At 39.3% G+C, this 17,920-nt stretch overlaps 1 protein-coding gene across 1 annotated transcript; it reads left to right on the forward strand.

Annotated features, from left to right (window-relative positions):
• Positions 1 to 6: 6 nt before the first annotated feature.
• LOC145499339 (DNA-binding protein SMUBP-2-like) lies at positions 7 to 14,032 on the forward strand. Its single transcript, XM_081478846.1, has 11 exons — positions 7 to 356; positions 3,685 to 3,880; positions 4,335 to 4,623; positions 5,446 to 5,517; positions 6,505 to 6,633; positions 7,075 to 7,343; positions 8,065 to 8,211; positions 8,831 to 9,134; positions 9,708 to 9,831; positions 10,662 to 11,390; positions 12,102 to 14,032. The coding sequence occupies exons 1-11, from the start codon at positions 104 to 106 to the stop codon at positions 12,647 to 12,649; spliced, it is 3,060 nt and encodes a 1,019-aa protein (XP_081334972.1). The 5' UTR covers positions 7 to 103; the 3' UTR covers positions 12,650 to 14,032.
• Positions 14,033 to 17,920: the final 3,888 nt, after the last annotated feature.

Below are 17,920 nucleotides of genomic sequence, written 5' to 3' on the forward strand. Positions count from 1 at the left end.
CGGTATGGAGCCTGGGCACTGATTGAGCCTGCATTTGAAACGATCTGCGTTTACGCCCATTCTGCATTTGTGGTTCATTTGCCTTGCACTGTAGTGAGTCATCATGGCGGCCGACGTTTCTCGGTTTGTGTTGAAAACAATTTCTCTTCTAAATTTAGAAAGAAAAGCAGAAATCGAGGAAACAAGAACTCTGCAAGAAAACATAAGTCCAAAGGAACTTCAAAAAAGGGGTGTCTGTCTACTGAAACTTCGTATTCGAGCGCGGAGAACAGGTTTATATGGAAGGTCGCTTTTGACTTTTGAAATCAACAAACCGGGTACAGATGGAAAACTACCTTCGCATTCTCTTACTCCAGGTAAATAGTAGACCACAATGGTGTTCCTAAATAATAAAATTTCTCTTCTCAGGGAAAGGAGTTTTTTTCTTACGCAAAAGTTTCCCTTGGTTCCAGAGCCACGGAGTTTGTAAAACCTTATGTTACCATATATGATTTTACTGTAGATGAACTGTATTTATCATGTATTCTCTATTTTCCAATTGCCCATAATTCACTCTGTTTGTCCCCCAAATTTTGCATAAACTATTGTTGTGAAATGCTCTTGGGAATATGCAGACCTCCCAAGAGTATTTCACAACAACAGTTTATGCAAAATTTGGGGGGCAAACAGAGTGAATTATGGGCAGTTGGAAAATAGAGAATATACTTTGTACGAAGTTTAATTTAAATTAAATATTCATTATGCATGACCCCATAAGCTACTGAACTTTAATTTTTATAGCCTGCATATCAAACACTCCCATACAAGCCCAACAACTTAGGCCGCACAAAGGAGTTTTTTTGCATTTGGCCGTGCAAAAAATGGGGCGTTATCATGCGTTAATTAAGGTTGTTTGTCTGTCTCTCTGTCTGTCTACACACAAAAAATGCAGGATATTGTATATTTGATAAGGCTAATATTACAAGTGAATAAGCTTATATGAAATATCAAATATTTGAACTATGGAGAAAGATATGAAGACATGATTGATCATTATACGCACAACTAGTATTTTTTTTTAAATAAATTTTTTTATTTCATGCACAACAAATTACTTTACAATAAGATACTAAAAATGAGTCAAAGAAAAATGAAACTACTTGCAATGCGATAACAGTAACAAAACAACACTTGTGCTACTAAGAACAATACTAATACTACGATACAATACAATTACTTAACAAATTGATAAATTTAATTAAGTTACTTACAAATGGATAGTAACAGTGTTTGCATTTGCACAGCTAGCCTCCAATAATTTATTTTTCAAAAAGTTGGACCATTTTTTGTTAAAAGAAGGTAGTTTATTTGTCGTAATCACGATGTATTTTTTTAATTCAATTTTTTCTTTAACAAAGGTTACAAAATCTGTGAACTGGGGTCTTATTTCATCATGTACTGCATTAATATAAAGAAAATGTTTTCCAATCATGATCAAGTGATTTAGGGTTAAACTGGACGAGGTGTATCTTAAAACAACATGTATAATTTCGTTTTGCTCCAAAGCAATGTTTCCTCCACATGTAGTGTGGTACCACTTTGTAAATTTATTCCAAAAGGATTCAGCAATTGGACATTCCACAAATAAATGGAGTGGTGTTTGATTAATGTCATGGCAATAAGGACAATCTGGTTGTTGTTTCGTTTTCATCTTGTACAGAATTTTATTTGTATACAGAATATTATGAACTATTTTATATTGAAACACAGATAATTTTACCTCACTTGTGACATGAAAAGGAAGTGAGTAGATTTTTTGTCTTTCTTGAAAGATAAAGCCACATTCAATGAGTCTTCTCTCTGCAGTTGGAGGAGGGAAGTGCTGGTGATTGAGTAAAGTATTGTAAATTGTTTTGCATGTGAGCTTTTCGATTGCAAGTGTTACGTATTCAGTTGATGGTAGAAGACATTCCTGCTTTAGCATAGTTTTCCATTCCTGTGGTATTGCAGATAGAAGACTGTAATACTGTAGAAAAGTACTCTTAACGTATTTCTGCGTGAAGGTTGTAAAAGTCATCAAGGTGTTGCTTTCGTTGTCAAAAAGGCATGAGAGATTTTCAATGCCCACTTTTTTCCAACCAGGGAAAAAAACAGATGACTTGTTTGCTCAAATAAACTGATTGTTCCATATTATTCGATTTAACACTTCTCCTTTTGTTTTCGGGTTAGTGCTATTAATTTTCTGCCAGTGGGAAATTATATCTCGATAGAATTTTGGTAAGTTTTCATTCAGGGGTAAATAATTAATGTGATAGTTACACCAGAAAAGAAAGTTGCTGCCTACATTGGAAAGTAAGGATAGTGGGATAAATTTGCATGGTCTTTTATCGTTAGCGCATAAGCGCTTTACCCAGACTATCTTTAATGATTTATCAAATAATGTAAAATCTGACATATCAAGTCCTCCCTCCTTCTTATTTTTGATTATAGTCATTTTTTGGGGGTTTTGGATTCTTGTACTTCTATATGTTATCGAATATTATGTTATTTACTTTATCGGTAAACCCTTTTGGAGTGTCTAACATGCTGCAGATAAAAGTTAGTTTGGATATTGCCAATGTTTTGTCTATATTTACTCTCCCATATATAGATATGTCTGGAGACGACCAAATGTTCAGTGTCTTTTTAAGTTTAGGCAACTTTTCAAAGAAGTTTCTTTCAGTGGCAAGTTCTTCATCATCAATTTTAGATTTAGAATGGCATCTTTTCTCTGATGTAATGATCCCAGCCAAAGAAGTATTTGAAGTATTTGAAGGGGGGATAAAGTTAAATCAGGGCTTTTTTTGTACTTGAAGGGAGGTGATTTTATTAATTCTGGTTCATTTTTGCACCAACCATATTTCCTTCCATTATTGTATATAAACAAGGACTGGCACTTAGTTTGAGTCAACTGGCCTACAAACTTGTTACTTTGAGAGTGAATTGTATCAACAAAAGACTATTTTCACTAGTGCTGGAAATACTTTTTCTTACTTAGAAGTGATTAACAATTTAAGTGATAAACTGAAAAATCAATCCAAAGTCATACACAAAGTAATACTTTTAAGAATACTTAGCAGTGATTATTGGACAATTGTCAATGATGAAAGTACACATATTTGTTTCATATCAACGCAAGTGTGGAAAGTCCATTTCAGCAGGAAAATATACCAAATCAAATGAATTAACAACAACAACAAGGTTTATTTGAACTGTAAAATTAACTTAATTACTAATTAATAAATAAATTAAAAAATTAATTCATACATATACAGTTGCTGGTCACCCAAAATAACTAAAGAGCTAAACTAGTTGGGTATATATTTCAAAACAAACATGGTCTGTAAACAAGATTTTCAGGACAAACTACTATTTCATTTAGTTACTCAGATATGATGTCCAAACATACTGTAAAATTAATTGAACAATATTAAAAAAAAAGTGGCCAAGGGTGGACTGTTGTTTCCAGCACTGCACCTGTGACATCAAGAACCCATTTAAAAGCATAGTCAGTCATAACAGGTGTCACTGTACATGTAGCCTTCTCTCCTCTCCCCACAAAGAACATACTTGCAGGGTACTCTCTGCACACATTATGGTTCTTAATGACAGCCCTGTAAACGTATAGATAGGGTAAACATTTTTTAATAATATATTTTATTTTAGGTGATATAGTTGGACTTGGTTGGTTAAATGCCAACCAAAAAGCCAGTGACATTGCCTCTGGAATCGTTAGCCGTGTAACCCAGACAGCTATAACAGTAGCATTTGATGAGACAGCTGACAGCCTTGCATTTGATGATGACGGGCCATTTAAACTTATCAAACTAGCAAATGACATTACTCACAAGAGGATCAAAAGGTTTGCGAGGAAAAATGTTCTAATAAAAGTTCCTTATCTAGTGCATTATCTTTCTGATTTCTAATACGATAAACATCCAATTTCGACATATGATACGAATGTTTTGTTTCTGAAAATATCTTTGCACCCCATTGAAGGTATTTTAATTTGCGGTTAGAATTTGCCCTCCCCCCCCCCCCCTCCCCTGCCCCGATCTGTCTGGAAATTCCATTTTATCTTCATACTTTCCTTCAAAAGTTTTGTATTTTAAGACCTTCCACTCCCTCCGCATTTCCATTGACCTTGGAGCTTACATTTTTACATATGCAAGCTGAACAAGTCTGAAGCAACCCCAGATGAACCAATTGCAATAAAATTTAGCTTTGAAATTTTTTGATTTTGGAAGCCAAAATGTTTTAATAACATTGTAAGTTGTTAACTGTCTAGGACTAATCTGCTGCTTTTTGACTTTTAGCGCCCTTGATACTTTAACTAAGTACAGAGAGGGACCTGCTGCTCACTTAATCGATGTGCTGTTTGGACATTTGTCTCCTGGGTCGCCATTACAAATAAGACCTTTTACTGAAGGAGGGGAGAAGCCTTGTGTGTTCTTCAATCCTGATCTTGATGATTCACAAAGGCAAGCTGTGAAGTTTGCTTTATGTCAGAGAGAGGTAGCCATTGTTCATGGCCCCCCTGGAACTGGAAAAACCACGACTGTGGTCGAGATCATTATCCAGGCAGTCAAAAATCTCAACATGAAGGTGAGGTTTAATATCACTCAGTTTGTTGGGATAGCTTATCTCTAGATCAGTGTAGCTGAATAGTGTTTTATCATGAACACCACAGTAATTTTGAATTTGAAATACTTGGACACCTCTCTGAAGTGTAAAACTCAATATAAAATGGACACCTATACAGTACACATACTGTGAGTGATCTCCTAGGGTGCATTTCATTGGAAACAGGGATGAACTGAAGAATCCACTCCAGGCATGGATTCTTTGGTTCCTTTTATGCATCATGATCAGAGTGATCTTCAGTTTATTAATCTTTTTATTTAAGAAACACAAAAGCCATTTTTGAATTTAAGAATCCAATCGTGGATTTTCCCAAAGAAATGCACCCTTAATTGAACAATTCAATCTCCAAAGCAAATGTCCTCATCTTTACAGCATATGCAGACCTTGATATGTACAGAAGACAGCTCAATCTGTAATTTGAAAAGAGAAGACACCTCAGACCTCATACGTTCTTATTGTACACTGAAAGGGAAGTTCCAAGCCTGTTCCAGTTAGTAGTTGGGGAGGAGCAAAAAAAAAAAGGCGAGCAAGAGAAAAAATTAGGAAGGGATCTTTTCCCTTCCTTGCCTTTGTCCTCCCTCATTTTTCTCTCGCTCACCTCTTTTCTTTGCTCATCCCCAATTCCTGAGAGCCTGGAAAAGGCTAGGAAGTTTCCTGCCCAGGAACTCAACACCACTGCAAAAGCCAGCCTACAGATTTGAGGCCACTGCATAATAATTATCTAGACTGGCTATTATTAAATAATACTCATTCGAGTAATGATTTGATGTGGTTTTATGACAGGTTCTAGCTTGTGCACCTTCAAATGTTGCAGTAGATAACATGGTTGAGAAGTTGGTAAAAGGCAAACTAAAGGTAAGAGAAAAAGAATTCCATTTTTCACTTGCATTCACTGAAAGGTTCATATGGTATTTTCTGGACATTTTCAGCAATTTAAAGTGCCCAGTAGAGCTTTATTATTTTAACAACAAATTGCTTAAACATCACGTGGACAATATTGCTCCAGTGATTTGGTTAAACGTCGGTTCACAAACTGCTGTTTATTAAAATTCTTTAAAAACTCTATAAACACCGTGAGAACTAAAATAAAATATACAAGTAAACAACAAATGAGCTTGCGAAAATAACAGGATATAAATACATTTCACATGCTTCGAAAGTTGCAAAAGTGAAAGGAGAAAACTTAAGATCGATTTACAGTAACGGTAAAACGATGCCGTATACAACTTGACTTTATCTAAAACCTTAAGACTTAAATTTACAATTCAGAAGCGGTGAAGCTGAACTTAAACGACTAAAGATACAAACCGCTTACATAAACGAAGTAAAATAGCGTAAAAAAATAATTACCTTGGTGCTGCCTTGATCACCAGAACAATGATAAACTTGGAGAAACTTGTTAACTTGCGGTGAATTAACAGATCTTGCGTCAACTGATCTTGCTAACGAAAAAGCTACTTTTTTATAATGCTAGTTGGGTGTGGCGGCGCTACGCGTGTGCTTTCGCGACACCACAGAACTTACTAGAAAGACCTAGAAACAAGGATAGCGTACACGCGAAACAAATACGCATGAAAAAGCCTTGAATAACTGAATACACGTACAAATAAACTTCCAATGACTTAAAAATAGTACTCTCAAGGCTACAAAGTATAGTAATTGAGCGTAAAACAGCTTAAATTAGAAACCCGTTGAAAACTTGCGCAATGTTGCACGTGCAAATTTGTTGCAGAGGCGTGCGCCGTTTCAAGTGTCGTACATCGTGCGCGCACAACTTAACTGCTGTAGCTACAGACAATCATTGACATTTGGTAACTGAGTTCATTTTTCTAAATTTGTCAGGTTGTGAGGGTTGGTCATCCTGCTCGTCTGCTCAGTGTTGTTCAAGAGCATTCCCTGGATGCCTTGCTGTCTAATTCTGAAGGCACAGCCATTGTACGAGATGTGAGAAAGGATATTGATGACACACTGGTATGAACATTGTCCAAGTTCATTGTCAATTTCACTGTATTCTTCTTCAGTCTTAGATTTCAATTGTTTGCGGTGGCATAGTGTTGAGGGTAATGGCTTTCTGATCCAGGGGTTCTGGGTTCAAATTGCCCCTCCCTTCCAATAGACGGACTTAAATTTCATGATCCTGAATTCAAGTCCTCCATGCTTTGTGAATAACCCCCTGGTCAGCCTTATACTAGGAGGATACAAGCAGCACTGGAATAGAAGATGAAAAGCAGAGAATTACCTTAACTTACTGCTAGCTGCAGCTGGCAGCTCAGGTCACTTTAGCCATCGCAAACCCAAAAGGGCAGTATGGCGCCCATGTTTCATGCCATTCCCTAAAAGTGTCTCACCTCATAGACAGTCTAACTCGCTGCTGTCTAACTGGCAACTCTGTATTTACTAATTTACACACAGGCAAAAGTAAGAAAGTCAAGAAATCTCTCAGAAAAGAAGCATCTTAAACAAGAAATAAAATCACTGAAAGGAGAGCTCAAACTAAGAGAAGACAAAGCCATAACAGAAATTCTAACCAAAGCTGATGTTGTCTTGGCAACCAATACTAGCGCATCCTCGGACGGCCCGCTTAAACTTGTGAAGCTAGAACATTTTGATTTGGTTGTTATTGACGAAGCTGCACAGTCTCTTGAAGCTGGCTGCTGGATACCGTTACTTCGGGCGCCAAGGTATGTAATGCCAGAGGTAAACTATGATATTAGTACAGAGAAATCGAGAGAAATATATTGCCATTCTGTTTCCATCTCTCTTGTCTTGAAAGTTTGTGTTGATGTGACTTGAAATTATAACCTACTCTCTCTTCCTCTTTCGTCACCCCCATTTCCCTGTTCCTTAACGGCTTGCTAAACTTTGGTTGTAAGGGGAACTGTAGGCTACTTGGAATTTCAGCCACGTTAATACCAGTCATCAAAGATTTAAAGGGAGAAGGTAGCGAAATTATTGACATGACTGTATAGCAGTTCTGAAGAGCGGATTTTTTTTTTTTTTTTTTTTCAGGTCCTCAATTACCCTTCCACCCCAATCCTGACCCCAGAGAACATTTTCAAGGAAATAAACCCTTGGGGCGAAGTCCTCCCCCCCCCCCCCCTGTAAACTTTCACCCAACCCTGGGATAAGGCCCAAAATTTTCTACCGATGACGCGGCTCGACAGGGATGCGTGTAGCATCCTGATTGGCTGTTTCTCAGTTTTGGAGTTTTTCCAGGGCAACGAACAACCAATGAGACTGTACGAATCTCTGTAGACTGCAGAACCGCGTCATCAGTGGGGAATTTTTTGGGTCCAGTCTCCCACGTTCCTTGCGCGGAGACTTATTGTACATGTGAAGAAAGTAAGGTGAGTTAAGCATTTACTCAGGCTCCGATTTAAGCGCTGTTTTCTGCCATCACAGGTGTGTTCTTGCTGGTGATCATCTCCAGTTGCCTCCAACAATCTTATCAACGGAGGCGGCTAAACAAGGTCTAGAAGTCACGTTAATGGAGAGACTTATAAAACTACTGGGAGATGGCGCCGTACGCATGTTAACTACTCAGTATAGGTTAGTAAAAAGATAACACATGGTGCGTTCAGAACACCACCCAGCGCACGGTGCCTAGATTGATGTAAAGACAACCCGGGCTATAGACACTTGCTAAGACCTGTCTTGAATAAAAAGAGTCTGCATATGAGCCAAGTGCCCCATCAAACCGGCGCTTATCTCCGGTTTCTGTAGCATGAGATGACTAGGAGTATTTCTACTCCCTCGTGCTAGTCCATCGCAGGGTTACCCCCAGCATTAAGTTCGCTGGTACCCCTTTATACACCTGGGTGGAGAGAGGAACTGTTGAGTAAAGTGTCTTGCCCAAGAACACAACACAGCGTCCTCGGCCAGGGCTCGAACCTCGACCACTGGATCTGGAGTCTGATTATGAGGCCGCCACACCTCCGACTTCGGCTTCATCTCTGTTTCTCTCTGATCGCTTCTCGTTTCTACCAAACCACTAAGGAATCAAGACTCCAAGTCTATAGCTTTGCATTTTACATAAAATGATATTTTTTATACACAGTTAGAGAGTTTTGTGCATCATGGTATTCTAACCCATTTTATCGCGAAATGATGACTTAAAATCATGTTCAGGTATTGATTTTTTTTACGATATTTGACTTTCTTCACACAGAATGAATGAGGCGATCATGAAATGGTCGTCAGAGAAACTTTACGAGGGTCGACTAAAGGCAGACAGCTCCGTCAAATCTCATTTGCTGAAGGATCTTCCAGGAGTACAGGAAACAGATGACACGTCACTTCCGCTTCTATTGATAGACACCGCCGGATGTGACGTCAGAGAAAAGGAGGTGGAAGATGAAGTATCGAAAGGGAATGAAGGCGAGGCTGACATCGTGGCTGCGCATGTTGTGGCACTTATTACCGCTGGACTTCAGCCAAGTGATATCGCCGTCATCGCTCCTTATAACTTGCAGGTGATTGAACGGAAAACACATCATTTGGGTAACCAACGGGAGTTATGATTGGTGGATGGTTGCCTTGGAAACTGGAAACCAATGATAATGAGCAATGTAAACAGTTTAAATGTCTTAGTGCCTAAAGCTAGCGCTTGATTTCCCAAACGGTTTCAGGACTGGTAAAGACTGAAGTTAAGTAGCTGTTACAGAGATACGTAACGTACCGTTACCACTTGATTCAGTTGTGGCATCTTTTTGACAAATTTTTTTTGACAAATTTTTTCTTGGCTTCTATTTGAACTGGCTTATCAAGACATGGGAACTGTCGAGGGCGGAGATTTTCAGTTGTCAAATTCACTCTACAGTCTTGTGGGAATTTCAAAAGTCTCGACCTACGAACGTTTGAAACCACTGAGCGGCAAGTTGTCGCAGTTTGATAGGTTATTTGAAACGGAAGCCATCAGAAGTTGTCAAAAAGATGTCAAAACGATGTCAAAATACCAAGAACTTTCCTAGGAGACAACGGCAAAGCACGGAGCATGGTAAGTTATCGAATACAGTTCTTATAAAGCAACGATCTTTCCCTTCTAGGTGGAGTTGCTAAGACTGCGTCTGTCGTCGACATACCCAGCGCTAGAAATAAAATCCGTTGATGGCTTTCAGGGAAGAGAGAAGGAAGCTGTTGTGATATCCTTAGTTCGCTCCAACAAAAAAGGTAATTTAGATTAATCTGGTGCTTTTTTTTCGGTTTTGCAGCCTGTTTTTCTTGTTGCTCTCTTCACAATAAACCGTGCGGGACTCAATCAGTCATGAAAAATGAAGTGAGGAGCATTCTAGGGAAACAGTTGGAAATGCTAGTGTCTCTAAATTTTGAAATATTATAATTTTGAAATATCGTTTCTCAGAAAAGAGAGATTTATGTGGAAGAACAGTCCTCAAGCCCAGCAACTTTTCGTTTTTCTGATGTTTTGTCGAGAATACATTCTGTACACTAAGAACCTTGGTTTAAACGCCATTGTTATATACAGGATATATAACTGGAATTGTATCCCCAACACCGAGTGTTCTCATGCATTGGCTTCTTCGAGGTCACATGACATCTAACAAAATAACTGTTTCCCGCCAAAAGTATCTGAGCGGTAACATTACAAAATCTTTGTCGTCAGAGGGTAACAGAATGTTCATTAAACACCGCCGTTGATTTGTTTTCACATTACACCTTGTAATGTCTTCGTTGCGCTATATAACAAATCACTTAGTGACTGGTCCCTCGCGAAACCAGTTAATATTGTTTCCCTCGAATCTCAATATTTCTCGGCTCCACCACCGGGAAATATTGAGATTCTCGGAAACAAAATCACTTGTTTCTCTCGGGACCTGTCATGAAATGTCTTCCCGGGCTTGCTGCAAATTATGTTTCCTGCACTTCTCGCCAGTTGCGTGTTCCGCGCGTTTTACCGCAAATTATGAATGTTTTTTTTTTTTTCCTCGCCTGTTAAAGGTACACGATGTTGTTAGAAAATGCTCTTGTATCTTTGCTTTTAGGAGAAGTTGGTTTCCTTGCCGAACACAGACGAATCAACGTTGCTATAACCCGAGCCCGACGCCATCTTGCCATTGTAGCCGATTCGGAGACTGTTAGCCATGATGACTTCCTTAAATCTCTTGTGAAATACTTGAGCAGTGAAGGCGAGGTCAGATCTGCTCACGAGTATCTTCAGGATTCGCTCACGACGGCGGTTGATTCTTGCTCTAACGAACATGGTGAAGTTCTGTTGACCCAAACGACAAGAGACTACAAGAAGAAAAAGGGTTTAAATGCAAAGAAAACCATCATTCTTAAAGAAAACGATGTCAAAGAGAGAGAGAAGTTAAAGGTAGTAGAGGCCGTAGAGAACAGAGCAATAAATAGTGAAGTTGAATCCAGTACAACAGAGAATGTCTCACAGCAAGAGCCAGTGAATGTAACTCCTGAACCACCGGCTGTTAGTGAAAGAATCCCTTCAAAGCCAGGCGAGAAAGACATAAACGAACCTCTACTACCTGGTAGTAATACCGCGACGGCAAAATACAGCCGTGAAACTCTTGAGAAAGAAATTGTGGATTTTATTCAAGATGGGTCCAAGTTTGAGCTCTCCTTTCCGAAGACCTTGAACTCCCAGCAAAGGTTTGATGTTCATAGCATTGCGGAGAAGTTGTCGCTCTGCCATGAAAGTAGAGGAGAGGGAAAAGAGAGATATATTGTGGTTAGAAAAGCCAAACCAGCGTCAAAAGGTTTGTTTATGGAGTCTATGAGTTCCTTGCTCCTAGAAAAGAGAAAATTTGGAACCAGGGTGAAAGAAATAACTTTATTTAAGTGTCATATGTATTTAGCAATGTTGTGCTAATTGGAGACACTTAGAAGTCAATTTGATTTAGAATTTTAATCTATAGGAGAAAAGACTATGGGAAAGAGGTTGCCAGTGTCTTGACTTGCTTATGGAAAACACTCTAATTTCTTCTCGCGATCAACTTTTCCCTGCTCAAGAAAGTCCAGAGAGTCAACCTCAAACATTCCATACTGATAACAAAACGCCCCAGAGATTTGTTTGTAATAATGGGTCGGAATTTCTTTTGTCTTACCTCATGAAAAATTCCAAATCTTGCTTGTGGTAATCTGAGACAAACTGTTTCTTGAGCAGGAGGGAAACTGACCGCAATGGGCGATGTTCTAAGGGAGGATAGGAGGAAGTATGATTGAAGCGATTTTGACAATTTCAATAGCCTAAGTATTCTCCCTATACTTCTTTCCCCCGACCGGGTTTGCCATCTGTGTGATACGATTGATAAACAATGGTAGTTCTAGTCAGTTCACATATGTGATGGAAAGAGCTGCATGGAAACTCAACATGCAACAGCTGCCAGCCAACTCTTAAGGTGTATGTTGATGCCGAATTTGAAAAAAAGAATTCTTTGTTTTTTATTTTTTTTCCTTTGTGACTACAGATAATGAAGAGGATTCTGAACTAGTCACTACTTGCTCTTTGTGCAAAAAGCGAGTACCGAGCTGTAATCTTCAGCTTCACTCGCTGCGCTGCGAGCAGATAATGAGATCAAACTTGGGGGAAAGCAGCAAAATGGAGCGGAGTGAGGAAACACGCGCTGGAACAATCTCCAAACTGCAGAAAAACAAGGCAAAAACAAATAAACCTTCTCCCAAACAACCAGAGGAAGACTTCGACAAGATGTTGGCTTCGTTCACCAAATTAGACACCCAATGTGCCTTTAATGGGTGTAACCAGAGCATAAGAACTTTGGGACAGTTGTGCAAATGTTGTGAAAGAACTTATTGTTTGTCGCATCATATCCCTGAGGTTCACGGCTGCGGAGAAGCGGCTAAAGTGAGAGCTAGGCAGCTTGCCAGCAAGCCAAAGAGTGCTAAACCCAAAGCTTTGGACGCTAATCGTAAAGTGCTGCTTCATCGGAAGCTGGATAAGAAACTGGTCGAAATGTCAGGACAAAGAAAATCTAAACGTAAAGACAGAGACCATTAGTAAATACTCGTAAGAGCTCTTATTATATCTCTCAGTTATTACACGCGCTGTGATTGGTCAATTTAGCGAGCCGTGGCCCCTCTAAAATTTAAAGCTGTTACCAAAATGTACCACCAAGTGACGTTTATGACAGGTAAAAAACTTAGTCCGGGTGCCCGTGACCGACTATGGCCGTCCCGTTTACTTGGAAAGCTAGCAAATTTTAACTTTACCAGAATTATTCCATGGACCTTGGTAGTTAATGCTAGGGTGGCAGTGGAAACTCTCGAGTGGGCAGTTTGTAGTTACATGTGTGAAAACATTTGCAACGCTAATGTGGGGACTGGAAGTAACTCTGTACCACTAGTTGTATAGAGACTATGCTAAGAATCAAACATATTTTGGGAATAGCTGTTTTCCTCATATGCTCACGTTGTCTATGGTTGTGAGAGCTGTCTAAGAGATGTGAGAGATGTAATATTGAAATTTATTATATGGAGAAGAGTGTTTTACTGGGAACTAAACCACTCGTAGATTCCATCCGCCACTTCATCCGGGACCCGAGTGGCGTATTTTCCGTATGTCACCTTTGTGAGTGTCGTATCGTTCAATGACGGCACGATTCCCGCCTTTTGCTTTTGTTGAATTGGTTTCTCCATGTAATAAAAAGAACATTACACGTTGGCTCGAAGATATGAATTTTATGTTCTCGTGGCAAGAACAATATCTCACTCGTTCGCTTCGCTCACTCGTGAGATATTGTTCTTGCCACTCGAACATAAAATTCATATCTTCTCGCCACCGTGTAATATCCTCTATATACACGTAGAAATTAATAATATTTCATTAGGGATGTTCCCCCAGAAATTGCACTTAATGAAGAAGCTCACTGTGTTTAATTTTTAGAGGGGCTGCTTCAATGTTTAACCGAATATTTGCCAAATTAAGGAAGTGTAAAGAAAAACTGGTAGCTTCCCTTCCACCTTCTGTATGTTAATTTCCAAATTACCGTGGAGACTGAGTACTTTTTTTGTCTTATTCTTGTTTTTGCATTTACTTTTGACTCGTATATTTTTTGGTTCTGTTCAATCATATATCGGAGTATTTGTTATCCACAGGCCGCGCAAACTCGGTGGTATGTGACTGTTGATGTGTTAGAGATTTTGCAAGAGAAACTCCCTTTAGTCCTAAATATGCTTAAGTAAAGCTATTTTAAAATAAAGAAATAAACTTTACTTGTAATGTAATGTCACACGTAACATATGCATTTTCCACTCTTGGTGTACAAAGTGTAATTTCAAATGGCTGTTGGATTGTGACTGTGCTCACGCCAAAAAAGCCTGGAAAAGCGCATGGAAACATCGATCACAGAAAACCGAATAGCATTTGAAATTCTCAGCGCAGTACGGTCAGGGGCACCCAACGACCGTTTCCTCTCTAATGCTGTTAGATGCTGTTTTAGGCTATCTGGAGTACTTTTAAAGCTCTGTAGGTTAATTTTAGGTTGCACTAAAAAACTTTTATCTGTTCGGATATTCTAGGGGAACTTGAGTATTCTCGAATTTATTAGGGCTTTTTTGTCCATTTCCCGAAAACCTTAGGTCTTATCGCCTTTCCGAAAATGATAGCTGATCTTTTTTTCGGTACTCAAAACGACATTTTTAACAGTCCGAAAACAACAGACATTAAATTTCTCATGTCACGAAAGTTCGAGGTGCCAATTCTCTCAAGAAAATCAGAGGGGATTAAAAGCCTTCCGAACAGATAATTTACCGAAACGATCCGTTGGGTGCCCCTGTACGGTTGCCGTGATGAGTTGATGCGATGGTTAATTCATCTGTCCTTATGGCAGTTGTGTTTTTATGGCGATTTAGCCTATGAGTGGTCCCTCTTTCGCTTAGTCCATCGTGCGTGACGCATAACCTCGAGGAAAACATTTCGTGCGAGCATTTTTTTTTTTCCCTCGAGGTTTACTTACAGTCATGTTCAACTAAGCGAAGGAGGGAATCAAATACTCCTAGTCTAATGGCGATTCTGTGCTTTGTGAAGCAAAAGCGATTTGTGGGACGAGGTCGCTTAGAGTCACCGTCCTTGCTTTGTTTTATGAGCCGGTTAAGAGGAGAACGAAGACTAAGAAAATCGAATGAAAAAAAAAAAACACAACAAATTGGACAAAATAAATAAAACCACAAACTCGTCGAAAATTGACGCAATTTGCACCCAGAATGCATGGAAGTTTATTTTTATGCTTGATTTTAGTATATTTAGGACCGGTAAAGGGAATTTCCCATAGAGAGTCTATTAAACGCGTGAATCAACAGTCAGATGTTGAGTTTGTGTCGCCTGTGGATAAATAACAAACATTAGGACATATTGAGCACTATTTTGTCACTAGAAGCGAAAAAAGTGTCACGCAACGTGTCCACAAATGGTGGACTTTGACACTATGATAAATCTGTCTGTATAAAAACCTCGGTTGTCGATGAAAAACGTTGATTTTAGCAACAGACAGAGGTTAAAAGTCAGCTAGTGAAATCATTTATATATATTTAATCAAGTGACGGCGTCGAACGCACTCTCATAATCTTTTAACGATCTACATTGCATGTCGCGGCCCCTGTTGCAAGTTGTGGCAATATACTACTCAACATTGGAATCCAGTCTAGTTACCTGTGTGAATATCTGCATTACAACGCTATTCATAAAGATTTTGATTTCAAAATAAAATAATCACCGAGTCACGACGTAACAGCACACTGTATGGTGACTGTTGTGACGTCATGTCAGTGTTGGTCATTATATTCTACAAGTGATGTGAAGCAGCAGTCTATTCGATCCGCTCGATGTGTTTATCCTTGTAGAATTGCAAAGAAGATATAACGGTCATTAAGATAATGTTCTCTTTCTTCATATGCCATATTGACATCCACACAAATCCCTTTTGAAATGTAACTGATCTTGTCATAATTATTAAAACTATTTCGAATCTGATCGAAAACTACGAAATTGATCTTTAAAAAAAACTGTTTTAAACTAAATTTTACGCAACTTTCTGTTGCCGTCGGCAAAGTTAATTTCTTTAACGTATAAATTGGTAAGCATACGGTGAGTAGAATACAGGCCCGGGGGAGGGGTATTTCCGTAAATTAGGAAGAGGTGTGTGCCGCGAAGGGTCTTAAACTCTGACCCTATTTAAGGATGAAGGACATGAAAAATGAAACTTATTTAAGGCCCAAACCGGAAAAATAACACCCTATTCAAGGGAAGAACAAAAACTAAGAATAGCGTGGACGGTTCAACTTTATTTTGTTTCTGTAACATTGGAAGTATACGAATAGTTTCTTTTAACCGATTTATTTGTTTTGCATTTAGCTGGGCATCTACGCACTGCAAATTTGGCTGATACAATTAAGGTACCCTATCTAAGGATCACATCGGGAAAACAATGGTAACAGGGGCAAAAATGATACCACGATCGAGAACCTCAAAAACCTTACCCTATACCGCGGCACATTCCTGTATAGCCCATATATGGGAGTACCCCCCTCCCCAGGGAATACGCTCGCTAGAGTGTAACTAGAGTGTCGCTAGAGTGCAACTAAAGGTTTCTAAACTGTCCATCACATTCGTTGTCATCTTCTCTGACTTTATATCTTTGGTTAGGAAGTCTTGAACAGGAAGTAAGCAACAACTATACCACCTAGAAACCCGAACATAAGTAGAAAACTTGGCGTCTTGTACCACTTCCTCCTTGTCAATTGCTTATCAACAAGGTAACGACTTGTTGCCGAGCCAATCCAAGTTTCCAAACCGTCTTCCGGTAGCTCTATGAATCGGTCGTTCAAGCCACGAAGCATCATCTTTGCAAACGTGAAACAATTATGGCCAGTGGGGTTGCTACTCGACCTTGCCGAACTCCCAGCCAACACACTGTTGTCGCCTAGTATATGATATTTAGGAGGCTTTTCTTGCTGGGCTTCGATCATCCGTATCAGATTTTCAGCAGCGGGTTTGGCAATCAGCCAAGTGGAAAACAACAAACGGTCGCTCGCTCGAACGTCCATCATTCTCTTCTGGCATTTAAACAACAGCCGGTCGCTAGTTCGGTCTGCTACTGCTACTGACTCATAGGACTCCATTCTGACTTTACCTTCTTCTGTTCCTGGTTTGACGGCATCAAACCAGTGTACGGCAACAAAATCAGCGAACCATATCTTCGACTTTCTGCCTGTCTTTCCTTCGAGCACAATAAAGGCATGTTCCGAATTAGACCGATCAGGCAGACGCACTAGGGAAACTGTCCAACACTCATCTGTGATCACTCGGGTCGGGTCGACTTCACTACGTTTGTGGACTGTGCTTGATGACTCTAGTCGAGGTAGCGAGTTGAATACCATCAGTTCACTTCTAAGGCCCCCACATACTTTCTTCTTCAGCCTTACTCTAATACTGTCTAAGTCTTGATCGAATTTGAAATTCATGTAGTTGTCACAAATGTCCTTCAGTTCTTCTTTCAGCTGATCACCAATATCTACTCCAAGGTCTTTTACACGTCCAATTAAATCTCGAAGAAACACTAGAGGAGCTGCTGTTTGGTTTTTGACCACGCTAACTATAACCAGACTACGGAAGAATTGTTCCGCAACGTAACCCAATTCATACAGTTGGGACATGGACTCCGTTTTATGGAGATTGATGTATTCCTTAACTTTGGTGATTTGCTCATCGAGAAATTCTCGACTCAATTTATCTTGTGTTAAGTCTGGTAACTCTACTCCAAGTTTTAATGCTCTTGTCTTCAAAAGGTCGTAATTTTCCTCAATAACATGGAATGGTTGCTCATTCAGATCTACCAACTCATGCCAAAATAACACCGCTGCACGATTCCCAAGCTCGTATATAAGTTCTTCCACTGTCTTTTCGTGGCTCATATTCGTACTTCGACTTGAATTTGGAGGCCAGATTACGAGAATTGAGCAAACAAAAATATCATACTACTCCATATGATGTTCACGTGACTTGAGAACAATGGAAATTTGATGACTCATTGCCCTTGTATGACATTATCCGCTTCTTGTTTTTCCTAGAATCATATACAGTAATGCCCATTTAACTTGTAGTGGACGTGTTGATAACTGAGTTAAGCGTCCAAAACACAGCCAATATAAACATCCTATGGCCTGTTTAGTGACACCCATATCAGAATGCACATAAATTTATTTATTTACTTGTGTTTTGGAATCATGTTATTATTTCGTTCTATTTCAGTGTACCTATTTTTATCGGCTCTGA

Source organism: Orbicella franksi, chromosome 10 (genome assembly GCF_964199315.1).
Source record: "Orbicella franksi chromosome 10, jaOrbFran1.1, whole genome shotgun sequence".
Taxonomy (NCBI): domain Eukaryota; kingdom Metazoa; phylum Cnidaria; class Anthozoa; order Scleractinia; family Merulinidae; genus Orbicella; species Orbicella franksi.